General features: G+C 35.5%; 2 protein-coding genes, 1 non-coding gene and 1 pseudogene across 5 annotated transcripts; 1 reads left to right on the top strand and 3 right to left on the bottom strand.

Moving 5' to 3' along the window:
- Nucleotides 1-391: 391 nt before the first annotated feature.
- LOC122148878 lies at nt 392-1,246 on the bottom strand (annotated as a pseudogene).
- Nucleotides 1,247-3,173: 1,927 nt separating this feature from the next.
- trnap-agg lies at nt 3,174-3,245 on the bottom strand. Its single transcript has one exon. It is a non-coding gene; the product is annotated as a tRNA-Pro (tRNA).
- Nucleotides 3,246-3,698: 453 nt separating this feature from the next.
- On the top strand, nt 3,699-6,263 carry LOC109110938 (60S ribosomal protein L14-like). The gene is made up of 6 exons (XM_042777160.1): nt 3,699-3,773; nt 4,903-5,004; nt 5,152-5,246; nt 5,717-5,816; nt 6,003-6,056; nt 6,157-6,263. The coding sequence occupies exons 1-6, from the start codon at nt 3,771-3,773 to the stop codon at nt 6,220-6,222; spliced, it is 420 nt and encodes a 139-aa protein (XP_042633094.1). The 5' UTR covers nt 3,699-3,770; the 3' UTR covers nt 6,223-6,263.
- A 1,058-nt stretch (nt 6,264-7,321) lies between these two features.
- On the bottom strand, nt 7,322-14,052 carry LOC109111186 (shugoshin 1-like). 3 transcript variants are annotated; one of them, XM_042777159.1, is made up of 9 exons: nt 13,626-14,052; nt 13,060-13,259; nt 12,772-12,827; nt 11,888-11,949; nt 10,928-11,800; nt 10,695-10,835; nt 8,174-8,338; nt 7,748-7,847; nt 7,322-7,640 (listed from the first exon to the last, which is right to left on the bottom strand). In XM_042777159.1, the coding sequence occupies exons 1-9, from the start codon at nt 13,771-13,773 to the stop codon at nt 7,505-7,507; spliced, it is 1,881 nt and encodes a 626-aa protein (XP_042633093.1). In that variant the 5' UTR covers nt 13,774-14,052; the 3' UTR covers nt 7,322-7,504. The 3 variants fall into 3 exon arrangements, with proteins under 3 accessions (XP_042633093.1, XP_042633091.1, XP_042633092.1); XM_042777157.1 differs by having other exon boundaries at nt 7,748-7,913; nt 13,626-14,051; XM_042777158.1 differs by having other exon boundaries at nt 7,748-7,913; nt 10,928-11,749; nt 13,626-14,051.
- Between the last annotated feature and the right edge of the window lie 11,705 nt (nt 14,053-25,757).

Raw genomic sequence — 25,757 nt, 5'->3', positions numbered from 1 at the left:
TGTAAAGAAAGATCAGTCGCCATACTACGGAAGATTTCCAAATCAGGATAAAATTTCTTGTGATAACCTTACATCTCGCTTTAGTTGCGACTTCTCCTAACTGCATCCTTATTTCTCACAATGTGAATTTGTATCTCGCAGTGTACTTCATTCCATTTTTCTTGTTAAAGGAACAAAACATAAGCATAATTCATACTTGTACAGACTAAAGGTGTGTTCGATTTTAATTTTTTTTTTATTAGTTTAGCTTTTTATTACTTTTACTTAGCTTTTTTAAATGTCAGTTTTAATTTTAGTAATTTTAGGTTGTCAACTTATTTTTCAGTTAGCTGCCACAGCAAAATTTCTCATTTTTATTTAAGTTTTAGTTTTTCATTTAATATTTATATTTTACTTTATTTAAGCTTTATTTTATTTACTCAAAATGATTTTTAATAGTTTTAGTTTCAGTTAATGATAATAACACTGTTTCATACCCAGCGGACCTGCCAGCCTAAGCGGACCAAGAGGGTTAAATGGATTCATTGCTGCCCCAAACACTTTAATCCAGATGGGAACCCAACGCTCCTTGACATTTGGTCTTGCTGTAAAACCCCATGGCTCCACCAACACCAAGTGTTTCAATCTGTGACAAAATTATGTACAAAATATCATTATAGCAGACATTAAAAACATCATTGAATGATACAGTATTGCTAAAATTTAATTGTAATTTCAAACAAACACACACACACACACACACACACACACACACACACACACACACACACACACACACACACACACACACACACACACACACACAAACACAGACCTGTGAAGATATTTCAGGGCATAGGCGGTAGACACATATCCTCCAAGATCATTGCCCAGAACAATCATATGTTCCAACCCTTCCTCTTTTCTCCAGTCCTCCAGCGCTTGAACAAACTACTCCTCTGCATCCTTGGCATCTCTGCCGATGGTTGGTCGACTGCTGTGTCCAAAACCCAGCATGGGACTGTCATGTTTTTAAACGCTGTCTCACCGCTGCCCAATCACAAGACAAATTTGTTTGCTTTTTTTTCTGTCTGTTAGGTCAGAAAGTTTCTATTCCGCCAGGTGGTTTACCTGGCCGTTTGTGCATTCACATGGCCCGTCCTTCCTGTGCAAGAGCAGGTAGGTTTTTTACCCACTGACCCACTCCCCCAAAACCATGTAGTAGAACCAGTGAGGCCTGATCGTGTTGAACTCCAGAAGCAGAGAGGTCAGGTGAACTTTCTCTCTCATTAAAACCAAGAGTCTATATATATGTATATATACACACATTCACTGGCCACTTTATTAGGTACACCTATTAAATTGCTTGGTAACACAAATTGCTAATCAGCCAATCACATGGCAGCAACTCAATGCATTTAGGTATCTAGATGTGAAGACGACTTGCTGAAGTTCAAACCGAGCATCAGAATGGGGAAGAAAGGGGATTTAAGTGACTTTGAATGTGGAATGGTTGTTGGTGCCAGACGGGCTGCTCTGAGTATTTCAAAAACTGCTGGGATTTTCACACACAACCATCTCTAGGGTTTACAGAGAATGGCCAGAAAAAGAGAAAATATCCAGTGAGCGGCAGTTGTGTGGAGGAAAATGCCTTGTTGATGTCAGAGGTCAGAGGAGAATGGGCAGAGTGGGTAGAGATGATAGAAAGGCAGCAGTAACTCAAATAACCACTCGTTACAACCAAGGTATGCAGAATACCATCTCTGAACGCACAACACGTGAACCTTGAAGCAGATGGGCTACAGCTGCAGAAGACCACACCGGGTGCCACTCCTGTCAGCTAAGAACAGGAAACAGAAGCTACAATTCACACAGGCTCACCAAAATTGGACAATAGAAGATTGGAAAAACATTGCTTGGTCTGATGAGTCTTGATTTCTGCTGCGACATTCAGATGGTAGGGTCAGAATTTGGTGTTAAGAACATGAAAGGATGCATCCATCCTGCCTTGTCTCAACGGTTCAGGCTACTGGTGGTGGTGTAATGGTGTGGGGGATATTTTCTTGGCACACTTTGGGACCCTTGGTACCATTTGAGCATATTTTAAATGGCACAGCCTACCTGAGTATTGTTGCTGACCATGTCCATCCCTTTATGACTACAGTGTACCCATCTTCTGATGGCTACTTCCAGCAGGATAATGCACCATGTCACAAAGCTCAAATCATCTTAGACTGGTTTCTTGAACATGAAAATGAGTTCACTTTACTCAAATGGCCTCCACAGTCACCAGATCTCAATCCAATAGAGCAGCTTTGGGATGTGGTGGAACGGGAGATTCGCATCATGGATGTGCAGCCGACAAATCTGCAGCAACTGCGTGATGCTATCATGTCAATATGGACCAAAATCTCTGCCGAATGTTTCCAACACCTTGAATATGCCATGAAATATTAAGGCAGTTCTGAAGGTAAAAGGGGGTCCAACCCGGTACTAGCAAGGTGTTCCTCATAAAGTGGCCAGTGAGTGTGTGTGTGTATATATATATATTCTTATATATTCTTATATATATTCTTATATATACAAACTACAAGCAAGTTAAGCAGATCATGAGAAAATATATAAGAAATATAAAATAGATTTTTTCAATGCATAAAGGAAAGAAGTTCTACTCGCATGAACTAACATTTTTGCCTTGTATCTCTTTATTTCATAAACACACACACATAGAGAGGTATACATGCACAGCTTACCTCCGTTGCGTAAGTACAAATTCCTGTTGATCTGTTCTCATGGTTCCTCTTGTATTGTCATCGCTGACATTATTTTTGTGAGAATGTGAACTGAAACACAGGCAGTGCAAATAGGGAAGTGGTCAAAGAAGATCCCCAAGGGCCAAGGGGAATACATTATAGGCTATTTTTTAAGTATATTAAAATTGAAAACCGTTATTTAAAAGTATTTAACAATATTACTGTTTTAACTCTATTTTTAGATAGGCCTATATGGAATGTTTTACATTGAAAACCAACTAACATGAAACAAATAATACATGAATTCCATTACTATATAGAAAAGTATTATTGAGAACATAAATTTTATTATTTAATAAATTAACAAGGTAATTTTAATAAATTATTATTTAATTGCCAAGTTGTGACAGCAATGAGCATTTGAAGCATCTGAAAAAGAAAGGGCTCGTCCGGGATTTGAACCCGGGACCTCTCGCACCCTAAGCGAGAATCATACCCCTAGACCAACGAGCCTCCCATTTGAGCTCTGGAACAATTTTCTTTCAGCGCAAACCTGCCACGTTTAAAGTAAAATCTGTATTTAAGAGTAACTGTGAGACTCTTAGACTACCGGGTGCTTGTTACTGCCACCCAGCGGTCACACACTAAACTGCGTTCACTGGAAGCTTTTCTACCACCTCCAGCTATGACCGGCACAAAGCACAAAACAAATTGTGTTAATATACAGTGCATTGTTTACAAGTACACGGGATTTTCCAAATTAATAGGCCCGTGTTTACTCGTATGATTTGTTCGTGACAATATTATAAATAATGAAATATGGAAATTTCGATTCTTTTGAACAGTTCGTATCAAAATATTTAAACAATTTAGATAACTACTTAAACAATTTAGATAAACTTAAAAATAAATAAATAAATAAATAAACTACTACCCCCCACCCGTTTACAGACGCCGCGCATGCGCAGTACTCAAACGGAAGGCTCTTCATTCCAGAGCGGAAGCGCTTTAGTCCTTTTTCTACCACGGTCTGCCATCATGGTGAGTGAACTCACTTGCGCGGAGTCTAAAATCAAGCAAATCTGGTGTTTTTTGAAACATTACAGACCGAGGAAACGTCGGAAACGTATTTTAATAACACAATGAGCCCACACATTATATGACTGTAGTATAAGTGAACATTTTAGCGCTATCGGTGAGAAAATGAACTTCAGACGTGTCTCGAAACAACGTGGTGGAGTGTGTTAGGCCGGAGTTACCGCAGATACAGGCATATAGCAGATTGTAAGCTTGTGTTTAATATTTAATCACCACCAAATGATACTAAAGTTACGAAAGCACAAAAATGAATGAGTTTTAAAACGGGGATAACGTGCAGCATTCGGTCTCATTCTTCTGGAGGCATGTGTGATCATTTATCAGGACAGATGTACTGTGGATATAAAGCGAGAGACTTTTGGAAAGGGAGAAATTGGCTAAAATATACTTTAAATCAGATATGTGTTCGGGAAACAAATAATTGGATGCACCCAAAGTAATGCCAGTCGTTACTTCTGCTGTTTTGTCTCTGTGATAACTTTGAACTGAAAATGCATCAATACTCTTTTAGTGATACAGAGAAGCTTATTCATACTTTTATTTATTCCCGTTTTGACTATTGTAATGCCTTGTTTTCTGTGAATCATAATTTATCAGAATGTGTGCAGTTGCTGCAGCCAGATTATTGACACGAACAAAGTTATTTCATCATATTACACCTGTTTTCTCTTCTTTACTGTGGCTACCTGTTTCTTTTATTGACATGTAAAGCTTTAAACGGCTTGGTATTTAGCTGAGCTTCTGAGACCGTCTGAAACAGGGAGAAAATGAATTGCTTGCAGTTCCAAGAACTAGATCCAGTGAGGGCTCCAAAACTGTGGAATAGTTTGCCAGTGGATATTAGATCATCTGAATGTGTGTTTGTTTTTAAATGTCGCTTGAAAACATACCTGTATAGATGTGCTTTTCATATTTTGTGATGTGTTTGTGTATTTTTGGGTTTGATCTCTTTTGCTCTATCATAAATTGTGTAAAGAAAGCACTTTGTGCGTTGTAGCTTTAAAAGTGCTATATAAAATTGTACTTGCTTGCTTGTTTACTCCTCTCTTGTTTCCTGTATTTTGATTTTCAGGTGTTTAAGCGCTTTGTCGAGATCGGCCGCGTTGCCTTCATTGCTTTCGGTCCTCACGAGGGCAAACTGGTGGCAATTGTAGATGTCATTGACCAAAACAGGGTGAGTTTTGAATACTGCTATACTTTATAATGTGAAAAGTACAACTTTCATTTCACATTAAAAAGCTTCATGAAAGCACGTCATGGTTAAATCACTCGTGGCAGATTTGTAGAGTTGTAACTTGAGGTTGTTTTAAATTCTCTGTAGGCACTGGTAGATGGCCCATGCACTGGCGTGAAGAGACAGGCGATGCCTTTCAAGTGCTTGCAGCTCACTGACTACGTCATCAAAGTACCTCACAGGTGAGCTTATGTGCCTGTAGCGTTTACTTCATGTTTTAGGAGTACATGTATTTTGCTGGTCTCATTGTAGTAGTATTTGATTATCAGTGGTTCTTGTGTATTGCAAAATTTAGCTCTGCTTTCAAATGTCAAAATTGATTTCTTGTTTTCTATACATTGTGTGCTAACATTTTACACCAATTTCAGAAATTATTTTAAAACTTATTGAAATGCGCTGTCTTTGGTTTATTACTTTTTCCACTTAGAGGTGCCTTTTAGTATAAAGTCTCTTTAAATATATTTGTACTTTACTATTTATGTTTTAAAATGCCTTCAGATCACTTCAATGCCTCTGCATTCAACAATCTGTTAACTTGATGAACGTTTTTTTTTTTAAATGACACATTTTTGGCACTTTTGGTTGTGTGTTTGGCCTGAACCCTTGTTAATTTGTGCCCATTTCACATATCATCTGTTTTGGTGTGCTTCAGCGCCCGTCAGAAGTACGTGAGGCGCGCTTGGGAAAAGGCAGAGATCAACAAGAAGTGGGAAGAAAGCAGCTGGGCCAAGAAAATTGAGGCCAGAAAGAAGGTATGTAATTGAGCGGGTTGAGATCTCTTGCACTCGTGCACAGTTGTTAGTTGGATGAAGATTGTTGGTGTTGTGAAAGAAAGGCATCTTTTAGCCTGCTCTAGCAATTTCGATGTTGTGTCTTAGGACTTTTGTAGCATGCATCATAATTTTTTTTTCCTTACCATGCTAATTTTCTCTTAACAGAGAGCCACAATGTCTGACTTTGATCGCTACAAGGTGATGAAGGCCAAGAAAATGGTATGTTTTGTTGGACTGTAGTACAAAAAGAATGTAAATGATGCTGCTGTGTCAGAAGATATGATTACAAAATTAACCTGTTTTTTTTTTCTCTCCGCAGAGGAACAAGATCATCAAGCATGAGTTGAAGAAGCTGCAGAAAGCTGCATCACAAAAGAAAGCATAAACTATTCTTAAATAAATGTGGTTGATTTGTAAACTCGTAAATGTGTGTTGTATTGTGTCCATTGTTTTGTGGATGATTTTGAAGCTGGGTTTGTGCTGGTGGGAAAAAGGGAAAATTAGTGTACACTTGGACATTTTTGATGAGTTCTTGATTTCATGTGAAGACAGGAATGGAAAATACATGTGATTGTGCAACATGAATAATGGTAACATGTATGTGTTAGTTAGGAATGAATACCTTACACTAAGGTCTCAGTTGTTAACATTACTTAATGGATTAGCTAACAATGAACTGTATTTTTATACAATTAATAATCTTGATGCTAATATAATAGATGCTCATGTTAGTTCACAGTGCATTGAGTAATAAGGTAATGTAAATATAAAAGTTCATAAGTGAAATACTGTTAGTTCATGACAAACAGTAAATGCTACTTATACATCTAAATGTTATTATTCTTAACATTTTTTTTTTTTTTACAGCGATCCAGTCTAGGTTAATGTAAGTTCTTTTCATAATTCAAAAATGCAATACAACTGTTCATTGCTAATAATACATTAAGATTTCTTGATGTTAACCAATTATACTTCATTATAAAGCATTGCTAAAACAATTAAGTACTTTCATCAGACCAGCATTTTTATAGTATTCAAGTTAATGTCAGCTATATACTTCCATTGCAAAAGTTTAATTCTTTTGATCGTGCCTATATAGAGTAACTTAATCACAATTGTAACTTCAGCTTGAGCATAATGTGAAGCATTTGGACACACGAGAAACAATTTCAGCTGTTTTACTTTGTTGGTACCACATAGCTTAAACAGACATGACTACAATCAGCTATTTAGTTGCTATATTTTATATAGCCTACGTCACCGTTATATATAAAATTATTATACTTTATGACTTAAGTATCTTGGAACTCATTAGAAACTCACAAAATGACCTTGACACTAACACAATTTAGTGAAATTAAACTCATTTTCTGAAAAGAAAACTAATCTGTTGAAATTCTTCTAGTTGTAAGTCTAATAAAAATGATTTATATTTGTGTGTGTGTGTGTAATGGGCTCCTAATTGTAAATGAAAACAATCCTTCTGACAGTTAAAAGGCAAACTTTATTAATATTCACAATTAAAATCATGAGATTTAAAAATCAATTATGTAACTGTTAAAAATCTAAAGGAAAAAATAATGCAAAGGTTAAGACATACAGCACTGTAATTCTATTAAGCTGGGCAGAAATCATGCTACAAAAGCCTAATATGTCACATCAGTTATTCAGAGACAACCCACAAAGGACTCATTATATAATTCCATCTTTTTAAGTGAACTTCGACGGGAAGTGGGTTTCTGTTTGAAGATCGGGGAACGTAGGAAACGGGTGTCTGTAAATTTGTCACCACGTCGAAGTTTCCTAAAAAATAATAAAAAGTGAAAACAAAGATCATGCGATAAGCTTTTTGAATATTAAAAAGAAGAATACCAGGCACTTCAAACTATTTAAAGTTTCAAAGAACTTACGAGTTGATTGAGGGCTCCTTGTAGTTGACAGTACTCATACAGCGGCGCTTACGAGAGGAGCTTTGAGGGCTGTTTTGAGCAGACATGGGCTTCTGATAGGCTGCAGGGGAGAGATTTGTCATATCACTCAAACCCAAGCCCAGAAAGGAGCGAACAACCAGCCCACCTGCAGAAACACAAGTGCATGCGTGTGTGGCATTAATTTTCCTTCTACCACTCTTGGAAAAAGTGACCCCAAGAAATGTGACAATGGTGAGTGAATACTTATAGACAGATACACATAGATTCAGTGAGAAACAAGAGACTGATACAAGATACAAGAGATCCTCCAGCACATTTGGTGGTAATGTGCCCAGATCAACAGATGTAACAATCTGAAGTCAAATAGAAAGACAAGCAACAAGAATCAAGTGTAAAGGATTTTACCTTTTCTCCTGCCTCTATTCACCAAAGACATTTCATTTTCCTGGTTGGATGAGTTACTAGGGTGCTTTGGAAATTCAAATATTGGGCAGTCAATCATCATAAGCTCTGCCTCTCCACCAGGAGTAATTGGGATCAGAGACTCCACTGAAACAGCAGAAGGTGGCGCTATGGGAAAATATTTCCATTGTTAAAACAGGGTTTTTGTAGATTTAATAAAGATACATTTAATACTTTTTAAGACCAAGTCAAGAAAATTCAAGTAAAATTTAAAGAAATATTTTCATTGTTAAAACAGGGTTCATAAAGATAAATGTAAGACAAAGAGAATTTAGGGAACACCTTGAATGGACCACAATATGTCAATATTAGGGATGTAACCATACACTCAACTCACGATTCGATTCACGATTTTGATTTCATGATTTGATTTTTTTTTTTTTAACAAAATGAGATCGAAGACAAATACTGTAATCATATTGTAAGTCACGTAAGTCACCTAATTTGTAAGTCGCTTTGGATAAAAGCATCTGCTAAATGAAATGTAAATGGAGTTTTTAATCTAAATTAGAAGTAAAAATTTGAAGCACAACAAAATGGTCTGACTTTAGTTTTGTGAAACTATACTACATATCTGAACGAAACAGCAGACAAGCTGAATGAGACACAGATTCACTCTCTGACAGCAGGTGGCGCTTATGAACAGCAATGATACAGTGTTTCCTGGGTTACTGCTGTAAACAAAGCAGCGCTGCGCTTATGAACACTACTTTAATATGCATTGTTCAGAGGCAAGATGAAAAGAAAATACCACGTAAACTTTTCTAAAGATAGTCAGTTCCCCTCAGAGATACATTCATATAAACTCCTACTGCAATTGTATCGCGATTTGTTTGGCATCTCAACCGATTTGAATCGTCACATATTTGAATTGATTTTTAACCGGTTTGCGGTTAATCGTTACATCCCTAGTCAATATGGTCTCTAAATGTAAATATCTTGTATTAGCAATGCTTCAAAGTTTGAAAATGCAATTACGAACAGATCTCCATTAGTTTTTAATTCATTTTGCAAAAAAAGATTTCAATTAATACTTTTGCTCTCAACCACTAGAATATGGAAATAACTTTTACTGTGCCTTCTGATCACATGCAAAAAATGTTCTTCATCAGTATTTTTGTCTTGTTTTCAATTGCAATTCAATTGTCTACAGATTCTTAAATCAAGATTAGGGATGTAACGAAAAACTGCAAGCTGGTTGAAAATCGATTCAAATATGTGACGATTCAAATCAGTTGAGATGCTAAACATTGCGATTCAATAAGTGGTAGGAGTTTGTATTAATGCACGTCTGAGGGGAACTTAATGTCTTTAGAAAAGTTTAGATGGTATTTTTTATTTTCATCATGTCTCTGTAAAATGCATATTAAAGTTCATAAGTGCAGCGCTGCTTCGTTTACAGCAGAAACAAGGAAACACTTTAAGCGCCACTTGCTGGCAGTGAGTGAATCTGCATCTCCTTCAGCTCATCCGCTGTTTCATGCAGATATTTTTAAGTATAGTTTCACAAAACTGAAGTCAAAACATTGTAAAATTAAGAAATTTGAAGCAAAAAAAAAAAAAAAAAAAAAAAAAAAAAAAAAAAAAAATCTAATTTAGATTAAAATCTGCTCATGTTGCATGCATGCAAAATATTTGTTTGGATCATGATTTAAATGCAGTTGTTGCCTCAAATTTAAAATGGAAAGAGCACAGACAAAACCTTATTTTTCTTTTTAGATTTCTTTTATTTGTGTTACTTATTTGATTTGGGGCTTGTTTTAAAATTTCAATTTAGTTTTGTTATTTACATTTAAATTTTGTTATTTAGCAGACGCCTTTATCAAAAGCGACTTACAAATGAGGACAATAGAAGCAATCAAAACCAACAAAAGAGCAATAATATGCAAGTGCTATAAAAAAATTGTGAATCGAATCGTTACATCCCTAATCAAGATACATTTACTTGAGAGGCAAAATGACATAAGATAAAGAGTTTAGAATTAAAACTAGATCAAGTTAATTTAAAGGGAAAACAAGTTTTCATTCCACATTGACAGATATTTGTTCTTGTTTAAGCATAAACTTATTTTATTCAGTTTCTCAGAAAAAAACTTGATATCTTCAATTTGCATAGATGCTTGCATCGGAAAACAAGACAAAAAAAACTGAGGAATATATAACTTTTTTTTTTAGTGCATGCAACATTTAATTCATGACTAAATTTAGGAGTTTCCGATCTGATTTAAGACCTTTTAAAGCCTTAATTTGTGGAAAGGAGAATCAAGAGGAGAGACCTTTTTGAAACCTGTAGAAGTCCTGAAAAATGCTTCACTGAATAAATGAGAATTCTTTATAGTTACTGCTTTCTCTTTTTAAATTTTTATCTTTAGATTTATAAGTTTACCATTATATACCATTTACAATTAAAAATGTATATATAAAAAAAAAAAACAAGGTTTAGTGTTTCCACACACAAAGTTACCTAGGCAGATCTCTTGGTTCGGTTCTGATTGGCTAGGACTTTCAGGAGGAACACAAACTGGTGAATATGGGAGCAGAAGGCCTGGGTCGAGATCATCGCTGAGGTGCAGGCCAATTTCTTTCGTTTCAGGCCTACTTTTTTCTGTAGAACATTAAATGGATTAAAACAATTAAATTAGACAACAGAAAATGTAACAGTTTCATATATAAAAAAAAAAATCATTGTATACTTACCTCTGTGCTGTATTTCAACATTGTCCTGCTTTTGGGAAGTATTTTCTTTTCCTCTGTTTTCTCTGGCCTCTTGAACAGACCGCCTTTTAGAGCGAGCCCGTCTGGGTGGTGGGCTACGAGCTCTTTTGGATCTCCTCTTTGGTACATAAGGGGAATCATCTGCATCCTGTTCATTTTCTGAGAGGCTGCTGTTGGTTTCCATGGCAACAGGACTGGGCAAGACCTTGTCCTCTTTATCCGGAGCATCAGGTGATGGTTTCTCCACAGCTTTGGTTCCTGCCCTGAAAGGTGTTAGATGGATGGCCTCTTCACAGTCAAAGTCAAAGGTGTCATTGCCACCCAGCGAGGAGTTAAGGCGATCGGCAGGTGGAAGTGCCACTCTTGCACGACTCCGACATCGGTCCCGGCTCTTGGAGCGAGCACGGGGTTTGGGGTTTTCCCATGGTTTCTTCAACGGGGCTCGGTCTGGTTTGCGCCCCTGCTCTGGTTTGGGGCGGGGAGCGGCTTGGGTAGGTTTCTTCTTGGGCTGTCTGGTGGTCCGCTGGGGGGGCTCAGGCGTCGAGTGCTGAACAGCTGGGAGTTCAGAAATCTCTAGGTTGAACTTACAGTTCGGCCCTGTTTTTTGTCCAGCTTGATCCTCATTAAGCTCTTCCTGTTCATTACACACCTCCTCCAACGGTGTGTTTAGCCCCACCTCTTGTCTGTTATCAATAGTCTCTTCTCTTCTCACATCCAATATGTCACATTTCTCGACAGTGCCAGAGACAAAACGTGAGCTTCGTCTCCTCTCAATCTCAGAGTGTCTCTTTTGCCTTGTTCCTACTGTGGGGGGCAATGAAACCTGTCTGTAACTGCGACAACCCAAAACAGCCTCTGCAAACAAAGCAGTAACGAATAAAACTACAAACATACAGAGTGTTTGTAGTATTCAGCAGTTGATAACTACATACAGTCCAGTACCTGCAGTAAAAGGCGGTTCCGCTGAGTGATGATCCTGGATAGTCTCAACCACATGTACTGGTCTGTGCCACAATGACAGTGACAATATTATCATCGGTAAGTTGAACAAATCGTGAAAAAAAAGCTGTATTTTGATCAAAATTGGTTCTCTAATATACATTTATTTATTTATATTTTTATAAACAGAGTGGTATACAGAGTGGGTGGTGTGGTAAGGCAAATGGTGGGAGAAATGACAAATCATATAAAATTATATATATATATATATATATATATATATATATACACACGTGTGTGTGACACAAACACTTACAATTACAAGGTCAGTGAGATTTTTACATACATATATACGTGTGTGTACATATATATATATATATATATATATATATATATATATATATATATATATATATATATATATATATATATATATATATATATATATATATAGTTTAATAAAAATAATTATTTCCAATAAATGCTGTCTTTTCAAAATCTCTATTCATCAACAAATCCTAAAAAATATGGTTTCTACAAAAATATTAAACGGCAAAATTATTTTCAACAGATAATTAGAAATGATTCTTGAACAGCATATTAGAGTGATTTTTGAAGGATCGCGAGACTCTGAAGACTGGAGTAATGGCTTCTGAGAATACAGCTTCGCCATCACAGAAATAAATTACATTTTATAATATATTAAAATGCAAAAGCATTATTTTTAATTGTAATAAAATTTCACAATTTTGCTGTTTTTTAATAATAAATCAAGCCTTGGTTAGCATAACAGACTTCTTTTAAAAACATAAAAAAATCTTACTGACCCCAAATGTTAGAATATTTTTTATTAAAAGCTTTAGAGCTACAGATTTGCACTTGCTTACTTGGGACTGATGGGCTGAGGTGGACTTGGTGGACTTGTCTTAACTGGAGAAGAAACCTACAAAAACAAGCATGAAAATGAAACCAGCAGAGCCTTGAATAAATGAAATAACTATACAAACTTTATACACATCAGTTCAAATACCCATTCAAAGAAAAATCTGTACATGGATGCAAAATCCGGCACTGCATTTCTTCATCCCATGTCTCCATCCATGAAAACTTTACATATCAGCACCATGCGAAATAAGTACTCAGCATCTGCATGACACCTTGTGTACACCTCTCACCTGGGCACTTTCAGCAGGTCCCCGATCTTTAAGCGTCCTTTTCAGCATCAGCAGGTGAAAGATGAGAGCTTGCCGTTCTTTCTTGAGCTGAAGGATGACCCCTTGTGCTTGCCGTACCTTCTCCCTCTCTGTCTGCAGGGCAACTGCAAGAGCTTTGTTATTCACCTGTACGCTCTTCAGCACGAATGGCTTCACTGTAGCTGTGGAAGGATGGAAAAATTAAACAATGTTTTGATTTACAGTCCCTTCATTTTCTTCCAAACCTGTATGACCTTCTGTGGAACACAAAATAAGATGTTAAGGTTAATGGAAAAACATGCAATGAAAGTGAATGGAGACTGAGGCTGTCAGTCCATAACATTACAATATGTTTTTCACAGAAGGAAACCAGTCATATGGGTTTGGAACAACGCGAGGGTGCGTAATGACACAATTCACTACTAACGGTATCAAGCTTTAAGTTATAAACACAAAAACACATAAAAAAGGTACATCTAAAATCACAAATATACCAATATATCGGCCACTGGAACGCGACACAAAGCCAGACCCTCATGTAATCGCACCTGTGTTTTTGTTCTTCAGTTTTGACAGGCCGCGGCTGGCAGCTAAAGCGCTGGCGAGACGTTTGTTTCTCTTTTCCTTCATTTTGTCCTTGATGTCGTCCAGACTCTGCTGGAAGGACTTCTTCTGCACCACCCGCTCCCGAACCATGGTTGAGATGCGCAGGATCAGTCACACAGCGTCCAATGTAAAGTATATCAGCTGATTAAGGGTTAACGTTTGTCTCCATATTACACCGAGCTTCACCAAAACACAGCGTACGTCTTACCCACTTATTTGCAACTATCATAAGATGAATGAGCAGCTACTTTAGGGCGGACAGTGCGTAAGTTTTATATTTTGTTTGAGTCGCTTCTCTGGAATCTCCCGTCGGGGACGTTGACGTTCGAAATCATGCGCTGCGAACTCTGATTGGAGGAACAAACGAAGATTTACGTCACTTCCGCGAGTAGTTCAGGCATCATTCTGTAAATGTCATCTGCAGGCAGTCTACTTCTTAAATTTTACATCTAAATTTTTAACACAAAATTAACAATTTGCTTAACTGGTTAACTTTTTTTATCGTATGGAAATAAGAGTTTAGAAAGGAAATTGGTGATTCATTTTTAATTATGTGTGGAAAATACAATATAGGCTACAAAAAAATAAAATAAAAAATAAAATAAAAAAATGGGCAAACAACAAACCGAAATCATACTGTTTAAAACTAAACTAATAAAATATACTGAGACTCTGAAATGATTAATGAATAAATGAATGAATGAACGAACAAACAAATTATTTATTTATTTATTTATGATTTAACTCCATGTCAGCAGCAGTGGCTATATTCATGGCAAGATGAAACATTTCAGTTTCACAATTCATTCATATATGTCATGTCAAAACAATTATAAAACAATTTTGTTTGAAAATTAAATATATATATAAAACATAAAAACAAATAAATAAATAAATAAAGGCAAAACGAATTGATGAATATTTGATGCTATTATGATAACAATGAGTACATTGTATAAATACTATTTATGTATATGTAAATGTTCTTGTTCTACATGAAAGTCTACTTTCTACTGCTCTAAATAAAGTGAGTTATACGTATGTGCAAAAATTTGCTATTAGAGTATATAATTATGTATTATTTTAAAATATAATATTGATATATAGGCCTAAGTGAGGCAGCACATTTTATCTCCTTAATTATACTCCTTTATTTATTAATTTATTTTTCATTATTTATATATCATTTTAACAAGTTAAGATTTGTAAAATGTTGTTCATTGAATATTCTGAATTAACATTTCTCTTGGATTTGTTCAGGAGAATATAAGAAGAGTTTCATGATCCTTAGTTCCTTGTTGAATTATTTACAAACATGTGACTTGCCAGTAAATACACTTACAGCTATGGAAAGGCTGAGCTGCTGTCAAACTTCCCTGCTAAACAAATCATAATTGATCCAGTATGAGAAGTACTACCACTGACTTCACACCAAATGCTTTAGTCTCTGACACTGTGAGAAATGACAACAACATATTGAAACAATTACATTTACTCATTTGTTGTACCATCATAACCTGAACCCTTCCCCTCTGGTCGTAATAGTTATTTTTTTTGTAGAGAAGCTGCAAAAACAGCTTCTGCAATTGTAACTTGGCATCAAATAGTTATATGAAAACAGTAACACATGACCATTTACATTTACCATGACAAACTTCTGCAAAAAACAAACAAACAAAAACACCCTATACCATTCAGAATCTCAGGAAAAAAAATAAAAATGTTCTAGTTAGGTTTATATGTTCAGATCTAAACAGGATGTTCTACAACAACACACCCCATGGCAGTGTGACGAGATGGATGTTTACGTAATAGATTTAGAAAATTAGAAATTGTATTTGTTTATATGCAAACCTTTTTGGTAGTTGCAAAACATTTCCTCAAATTGGGGATTATTTTACCAAATCTATAATCACAACAAAAAAGAAAATAATAATAATAATATTCCACAATTCCAGAAGTGACCATTTAATTTGTGAGGATGATTTGTGAACAATTTCTTTGTCAGTGCAACAGGTCAGCACTAAAAAACTTTAAATCAGGGCATGGGTTGTAAAACCTGAGAAAAAGTAATTATGTTGACAGTAAAAACAGGCAAATATCCATAAACACAATGACTATCCATTTTAGACATTTTGAAACAACATGCTGGAAAAAGGGAGGGTTTGCTGCAAATCAGTAATAAAAAACAATGTACAGACTGGCTGCTGAAAATTCAGCTTTGCAACCACAAATAAAAAATGACATTTTGAAATATGTTAAAATAGAAAACAGTTATATTTAAATTGTAAAATTACACTACAATTTTAATTAACATTTTATTAATTCTTTTCATTCTGATTCCTATAAAGAAAATCACTCAGTTAAACAAAAGTACATGAGCTACTTAAAATATTAACTTTGGATTGAACACATGAAAATAATTCATTTACATTCACATTTACATTTATTAATTTTCTAGGTGCTTTCATCCAAATTGACTTACAAATGCAGAACAATTTGTTACTGAAGTCAACACTATTTAAAAAGTAAAGAACTGATCAAATTCCCTGAACAATAAAGGAAGTGCTTAAAAGTGCTTCTAGCTGGAGGAAAATGTTTGTCCCTGCTGCTGCTAGGCCTCTTTTTTAGATGAGATGAAAAAGATACATTTTCCAGATACTAAATGAGATGAAAAACATAATTGGGACAAAAAAGATGAAAGAGAACTGTGGAAGAAATATATATTTATATACACACACACACACACATTCTAGTTTAATTAACATTAGTTAACTACATTAGTTAACATGAACTAACAATGAACAATAATTCTACAGCATTTATTAGTCTGTGTTAATGATCAACATTTATTAATATTTTTACAATTAAATTACATTATATTTGTTAACATTAGCTAATACACTGTGAGCTAACATGAACAAAGAACAACTGTATTTTTATTAACTAACGTTGACAAAGATCAGTGTTAGTTTATGTTAGTTTACGTTAGCTAATAATTCATGTTAACAAATTATTATTATTATTATTATTATTTTTTTTGCATGGGTCCACATGACATTTCCTGTAAGCAGAAGGGAACATTTTCATTAAACTCTGCAGCATCTAATTTTGCAGTTCACTTTCATTTTCTTTCTGAAGACACATGAATGGATTCTTCATGTTATGAAAAATATTTTCATCACAAGTTTAACACAGAGTGATTCAAGTTTCATACTATTGCTTAACATGGCCATTTTTATTTTCATATTTCCAATAAACAAAAAAAAAAAGAAGAAAAAAAACTGAGAAAACATGACAGAAATTTTGTCATTCTGTTAAGTATTTCAAATGACAATTTTATCAATAAAAACATTTGTCTTTATCTGCCCCTACCACAACAGTCAGTCCTGGGACTGTCACTGTACCCTCACGCAATTCCTCTGAAATTATGACCCACTCAATCATCAATACCACTTCATCGACTCATAATACCAGCACTGCTCCAAACCTTCAATCCCAGAGCTCCCAGGGCCCTTCATCACATCCCTCCATAACACAACCTCAGTTTACCAGACCTATGCTCACAACCAGCACCATGGCACAACCACTGCTGACCCCTACACCCTCCTCAGGGCGGTGCTTCAGCCCAGTACAGTATGTCCACTTTGGTCTTCTGCTGATCTCTCTGATGTTTCTTGTCGTAGCGGAACTACACGGATTGCCAAATAATGCTTTACCTGCATTAACTCTCATTACCTTCAATAACTATTAATCATTCTTCAGTTATTTTTCTAGTTAGTAGTCAGTGAATGTTTTTCTGTGGCAGTCTAATGTATATTTAACTAGAGAACTCACAAATATTGTGTGATGCAATGCTGATCTTGTCACTCCATTACACAGCTGTACAAACTCCTCTTTGTCAAATGCCAAATTTGTTACAAAAAATAAGCTAAAAGACAGAATGTATTTTAGAGTAAAATTATCGTGAACATCCGTGTCCAGTGCTTGCATGTAACATATGATAAATTAAGTTTAAACTGGTAACATATTTTCCTTCTCAAAGGAAGAGGACTCTATTATAATATGTATTTGTTTTGTGAACTAGGGTAATATGGGAAATTTTAAGTTGTTTTAGCTGGAAATCACGTGTAGGATTATACTTAATGCATCATATGTGATCTGTCAATGCAATCTCAAATGGTGCAACCAAATAAATAAATAAACAAGATTATGTGCAGTACAACTGTGCGATTCATTATTCATTTCATGTCTCGTTAAATGCAAATACTTTGCAAATTAACTTTTCAACTGATAAAGTAGGTATGCAGGAACCAGACCTCTCAGGACATTTCCTGCAAGCAGAAGGGAACATTTTCATTTTAAATTCATTGGTCGCATGCCATTACGTTTGTCACGAACACCAGTAAAACTGCATATAAACATCGTAGTATAAAATATACTGTAAACAAATATATATTAAAACTCAGCAACATCTACTTTTGCAGTTCACTTTATTTTTCTTTCCAAAGATGTTTCTTTATCTTATGATAAATATTTTTAACACACCTCAGTTTAATGTTCTTCTAAGTCTAACACAAAGTGATAATAATGTTTGAGCATTCCAGTCATACCATTGCTACTGATTGTGTCCTACTTTCACCACTTTCAGTGATTTGGACTAGCTTTATCAATAATACATATACTGTTTAAACATGTGAGGAAAACAGGACCAAACTAACCTGGAAAGCACATCAAAATATTTATCATAACTATCTATGCAAATAATGCAAATGCAAATATATATATATATGTTGTTTATATATTTTTGGTAACACTTTCTGTGAAGTCCACATTTACAAAACATTATAATGGTATTCTTAAGGAATTATAATGAATGTATAATGCATTATACAAATAAAAAAACTTTTAATATGTTGTATCATCTCATTAATAATCATAACAACAAATAAAACACCCATTACATTTAAGAGTGTGATTATTTATAATGATTTATAACACAATGAATACCATATTAAATCCACTTAATTTATAATGGATTATCTTATATCTTGACATTATTTATTTAAGATCTGCACATTATCTTACTACATCTTGTGAGTGGTTAGGAATGGTTGAGTGTTTCCCGTGAGGTTAATGTTAATTTTACTGTGAGTATAGTTTAAGCTCAGTTGTAATTCCTTCAAATTAAAAAATATTTTTATATATATATTAGATTGCATTTTATTTTGATGTCCCCTTGGTCTATTGACTATAAGCAGCTTACATGATAATTAACTCTCATGTGAGTATTAGCAGACTTAAGAGAATGAAGTGAAGTGATGTGACATACAGCCAAGTATGGTGACCCATCCTCAGAATTCGTGCTCTGTATTTAACCCATCCGAAGTGCACACACACAGCAGTGAACACACACACACACAGCAGTGAATACACACACACACACACACACACACACCGTGAACACACACCTGGAGCAGTGGGCAACCATTTATGCTGTGGCGCCCGAGGAAAATTGACGTACTTGGAAAGTTGTTTATAATCAGTAGAATGTCTGTTGGGGAACCATCAAAATAAAGTGTTAGTATAGATATTTAGCAGACATACACTCCAATGACTGCTAGATGACATGTAATGGCATAGTTACTTATCAACAGTTGTCTAAAGGGTACCATCAAAATAACCATACTGATATTACAATAAAAATAGTTCAAAGCAAATGTGAACACGTTCATCTGATTTGATATCTGAACTTATAGCTGTTTCAGAAAAACATATTATTATTATTATTATTAGCATTAGTATTAGTATTATATATAAGTGGTCTTTGACTGCTTTAAGTAAAGTAAAATTACTTTACTTAAAGCAGACAAAGACCACTTATAAATAATAAGACCGCATTATAAAGCCTTTTGGATGTTTTCATGAAGACTTTATATTTGTCATTTTACAGTAAAAACACTAATAAGATGTACTAAGTTATTATGCCGATCTTAATCAATGGCAAGATATGAGACTTATAATTCATTACAACTATGTGAAATATAATTCATTGTAACTTAAGTGGATACAACATGTTCAATTGTGTGTTATAAATCATCATACGCTTAAAAGCTATAACCACAAATAAGTAGGTATTATAATAAATTACGATAAGAAACAATAAGAAAGACTGTACAAATGTAATTTTGAGTGCAATGAGTGAGAGGCCAGCTGATTGGCTGTTTGCCATCCTGTTAGTTGTTGTTATTTATGGGAGAGAGGAGTAGCCTATAAAAGCTTGTTCATAACGGATGTTAATCACAAACAAGGTCTAAGCGCCCACACATTAGTTTACCTGCTCCAGGACCTCTCTTGTCTTTGATCACATCATGTTCAAGATTTTGTTTTTTGCATTGCTCATGGCAGCTCTGCTGGTATTTACATATGCACAGGTAATTTATTTAATCTTTTTTTCTATCTGAAATAATTAAAAGTGCATTAATATTAAGGAAATTGATCTAAGATTCACATAAATAATGAGTGTAACTGGTTTTGAAATACAACAATTACTATTAGTGCAAATGTATGTCAAACGGTGCTTTTTAAATAAATGGGTAGAGGTTATTTTAAATGATGCCAATTTCGTTCTTTGTGTGACTTTTGCAGATCCTTATTTTTATAATAGTTTAGCAAACACAGAATTAGACAGCATTATATTATCGTATTCACATTTTTAAAAAGTATTTTAAGTGAAAAAAAGCCTGATGTCATATTCAAAGTGTATGATTTGAATATTTGATATTCAAAATAACAAAGAGGAGGGGATGAATGATGTCACACATGTCACATGTCTGTGTGTCTGTGTATAATTACACTGACTGTACAGTCTTGTAATGTGGTTCTGTAAGCAAAAAGATTTACAATGGTAATCATCTCATTATTTCACATTTCAGAGCACCACAGAAAAACAATCTACGACCATACACAGCATTACCACTGCAACCACAGAAGAAACAACAGCAGCAACAGCAACAACAACAATAACACCAGCAACAACAACAATGACAAGAGCAGCAGCAGCAACAACAACAACAACAACAACAACAGCAACAACAGCAGCAGCAGCAACAACAACAACAACAACAACAGCAGCAACAACACCACCACCACCACCACCACAAACAACAGCAGCAACAGCAACAACAACAGCAACAACAGCAGCAGCAACAGCAACAACGACAGCAGCAACGACAGCAGCAACAACATCAGCAACACCACCAACAACAACAGCAACAACAGCAGCAGCAACAGCAGCAGCAACAACAACAGCAGCAGCAGCAACAACAGCAGCAGCAGCAACAACAGCAGCAGCAACAACAACAACAGCAACAACAACAACGACGACAACAGCAGCAATACCAACAACAACAGCAGCAACAGCAACAATAACAACAACAGCAGCAGCAGCAACAACAACAACAACAGCAGCAACAACAACGACGACAACAGCAGCAACAACAGCAGCAGCAACAGCAGCAGCAGCAACAACAGCAGCAGCAGCAACAACAACAACAGCAACAACAACAACGACAACAACAGCAGCAAGAACAACAACAACAATACCAGCAACAGCAACAACAACACCATCATCAGCAGCAGCAGCAACAACAACAACAACAGCAGCAGCAACAACAACAGCAGCAACACCAACAACAACAGCAGCAACAGCAACAGCAACAACAATAACAGCAACAGCAGCAGCAACAACAACAACAACAGCAGCAACAGCAACAATAACAACAACAACAGCAGCAACACCAACAACAACAGCAGGAAGCAGCAGCAACAAAAAAAGAGAAGAAGCAACAACAACTGGAGGAAGAAAAGCAAAGTCAGGAACAACAACTACAACAGCAGCAGCAACAACAAACCCAACTAGTAGTATGATTAAGAGCACACTGATAACCACAAATCGAATTCCCAGACTTAGCGCTTCATTCAGTCTACTGTTCCTGCCAGTGTCCATGTACCTGTGGTGGAAATGAGCAGTTGGCAATCTCTGGTGGTCTGGAAATATGATGAGTAACCATCTGAAATCAAAAGCCACTACAATCAGGAAAAATCATTTCGCTTGTTGATTTCCATTGTTATATATATGATAAAACATTTTGCTTTTCTTTCTTTTATTTTTAATTATGTTTTCACATAAACAAAATAATTGTGTGAAAACAAAAATGAATAAAGAGTTCATATTTTTTATTTTATAAGGACATAAAAGAACTCATTTCAATAGATACATAAACGTGACTGTATGTAAACAATTTCCACTTATACATAGACTTTTTGATTTGAATTTAAATGGTGCTGGTTTCATGCTCAAATCTTCTGTGGACTGGAGTTATAAACACTTGCTAATGACTTGAGTAATATGAAACTATTTGTCTCACAAATTGATCAAAACTGTAAGCGTCCGTACCCAGACATTTTCATGAAAGATGTATTATCTACATATAGTTCAACTTCCTTGGGGTGAAGGTCAGCACTGTCACAATACAGATTGCTTGGCAAAGGTAGAATTACATTACATGCTTCAAAAGAACAACAGGAGACTTTAATGATACAGCAATCTTTTATGCACTGTAACTACACTATGGGATACCAAAATGGACAGATTTACAGCAGAAATGTAATGTTTTATTAAAAGCATTTTTTTAGGAACTTACTAATAAAATGAGTGTCTTGTATTTATGTTCATTGTGTTTGTTTTACTTGATGAATCAGAAAGTCAGTTTTCAAGAGGTTGATATATATTTATTTCCTGTTTGGCACTTCATATCATAAAAGAAAATAATAAAATAAAAAAGATAAGATAAGATAAAATAAAAAATAAAATGAAATAAAATATAAAATATAAAATATAAAATATAATCTAACCCTAAAATGGACAGGTTTCCAGCAGAATTCTAATGTTTTATACACTGAACAAAATTATAAGCGCAGCACTTTTGTTTCTGCGCCTATTTTTCATGAGCTGAACTCAAAGATCTAAGGCTTTTTCTATGTGCACAAAAGACCTATTTCTCTCAAATATTGTTCACAAATATGTCTAAATCTGTTTTAGTGAGCACTTCTCCTTTGCCGAGATAATCCATCCACCTCACAAGTGTGGCATATCAAGATGCTGATTAGACAGCATGATTATTGCACAGGTGTGCCTTAGGCTGGCCACAATAAAAGGCCACTCTAAAATGTGCAGTTTTACTGTATTGGGGGGTCCGGGGGGTCCGAAAACCAGTCAGTATCTGGTGTGACCACCATTTGCCTCACGCCGTGCAACACATCTCCTTCACATAGAGTTGATCAGGTTGTTGACTGTGGCCTGTGGAATGTCGGTCCACTCCTCTTCAATGGCTGTGTGAAGTTGCTGGATATTGACAGGAACTGGAACACGTTGTCGTATACACTGATCCAGAGCATCCCAAACATGCTCAATGTTTGACATGTCCAGTGAGTATGCTGGCCATGCTGGAACTGGGATGTTTTTGGCTTCCAGGAATCGTGTACAGATCCTTGCAACATGAGGCCGTGCATAATCATGCTGCAACATGAGGTGATGGTCGTGATGGCACAACAATGGGCCTCAGGATCTCGTCACGGTATCTCTGTGCATTCAAAATGCCATCAATGAAATGCACCTGTGTTCGTTGTCCATAACATACGCCTGCCAATACCATAACCCCACCGCCACCATGGGCCACTCGATCCACAATGTTGACATCATCAAACAGTTCTCCCAACACCATACACGCTGTCTGCCCGGTGAAGTGAAAACCAGGATTCATCCATGAAGAGAACACCTCTCCAAAGTGCCAGATGCCATGGAATGTGTGCATTTGCCCACTCAAGTCGGTTACGACGACGAACTGCAGTCAGGTCGAGACCCTGATGAGGACGACAAGCATGCAGATGAGCTTCCTTGAGACGGTTTCTGACAGTTTGTACAGAAATTCTTTGGTTATACAAACCGATTGTTGCAGCAGCTGTTCAGGTGGCTGGTCTCAGATGATTTTGGAGGTGAAGATGCTGGATGTGGAGGTCCTGGGCTGATGTGGTTACACATGGTCTGTGGTTGTGAGGCCGGTTGGATGTACTGCCAAATTCTCTGAAACGCCTTTGGAGATGGATTATGGTAGAGAAATTAACAGTCAATTCATGGGCAACAGCTCTGGTGGACATTCCTGCAGTCAGCATGTCAATTGCACACTCCCTCAAAATTTGCGCCATCTGTGGCATTGTGCTGTGTGATAAAACTGCACATTTTAGAGTGGCCTTTTATTGTGGCCAGCCTAAGGCACACTTGTGCAAAAATCATGCTGTCTGATCAGCATTTTGATAAGCCACACCTGTGAGGTGGATGCATTATCTCGGCAAAGGAGAGGTGCTCAATAACACAGATTTAGACAGATTTATAAACATTATTTGAGAGAAATAGACCTTTTGTGTACATAGAAAAAGTCTTAGATCTTTGAGTTCAGCTCATGAAAAATGGGGGCAAAAACAAAAGTGTTGTGTTTATAATTTTGTTCAGTGTAAAAAGCATTTAAGGAACTTATTAACATATGTCTACTTACTAACTTATGTAAGGAACTTATCTGTACATTTCATTTGTTTTAAGGGATAAGTAGATCTCTTTTCTTTATATTAACTAAAGTCTCAGCATATCTTTTATAAATTGATAGGTTAAATATTAATAATGTGTTTAAAGATTTGATTTCAATGGTCCACTTTAGACATTCTTACGCAACTACATCAACTAACTCTCATAAAGGTATAAGTAGACTGTTAGGTTAGGATTAGAATAAGCCAACATGTACCTGTAAACGTACTTATAGTCAGTGGAATGTGTTGGGGGACCATCAAAATAAAGTATTAAGCAAAGACTGATTAAAACTGAAAGCCATATATATATATATATATATATATATATATATATAAATTAAAGATATATATATATATATATAAAATTATTATTATTATTATTATACATGCCATTCAGGCTTTATGCTTACAAGTGAAATAAAAAAAACAATGAATTTTCATGTGTCTCACACATACTGATAAAAAAAAAATGCATAGCCTGAATGCACTGCAAGTTGCTTTGAAATCATGTTAGCATGAAATCTGAATACCATTTTAAAAAATAACTGACAAAATACCTAATATGTTTTTTTTTATGACAAAATAAGACATTATAAAATTTTGATGTTCTGAAGCCCTTCAAACCCACCAGTGTGTACAGAAGCCTGTTTAGGGGCATCCATACACATTATCCTTTATTATAATAAATAAGTCAATCTTCAAATCAATGTGACCTACTGGCCATAGAGGAAACAAACAGTTTTGATGAGTAAAACAAATTGGGAAGAAGAAAAGCAGAAGCTGCTCTAAATCAAATGAACAGCATGTAATGCTAGGTAATAGAAGTTAATACAAGTCAGTCAACCTTTCCACTTGAGTTGTGAGTTTAAATGATGCCTTGATAATATAAGTGCATATCTTTATTGAAAGTATTATAGGATCCAAAGGTCACATGATCCAGAGGAACAAGGAAGCAAGAGGATATTTCCCAGAAATATAATTACATCCTTAAATCTGCTCTTAACACTTTGTGATAAAGTATTACTGGAAAATAGGTGAAAAAAAAAAAAAAAAACTCAGCATCAAAAATAGGTTAAATAATGAGAAAACTGGGAAACCACACTGGCATAAAATCAAGACATTCACATTTAAATGATCTTCTAACACAGTGAATCTAAATAAAAAAGAAGACATGTTACCATGAAATATGAGAGGCGAATAAGACAATAGCTTGGTTTCAGTTTACAGGAAAAAGTTGTAAATATCCATAAAATAGTAACATCATAAAATCAATAAAAGCTGGACACACACCCCAGAACAAATACCACCTTCATCCTGATCCAGGGATTGGCTGTTCGCCCTGAGTTTTCACTAATCCACACCTGTGTATGACCATGAGAACATGACATAATTACAGCTCATAGAACCTTATATAAGAGCAGAGGAGGGACACA

The sequence above is a fragment of the Cyprinus carpio genome, chromosome A19 (assembly GCF_018340385.1).
Source record: "Cyprinus carpio isolate SPL01 chromosome A19, ASM1834038v1, whole genome shotgun sequence".
Taxonomy (NCBI): Eukaryota; Metazoa; Chordata; class Actinopteri; order Cypriniformes; family Cyprinidae; genus Cyprinus; species Cyprinus carpio.
This window is presented reverse-complemented; position numbering and strand designations above follow the sequence as displayed.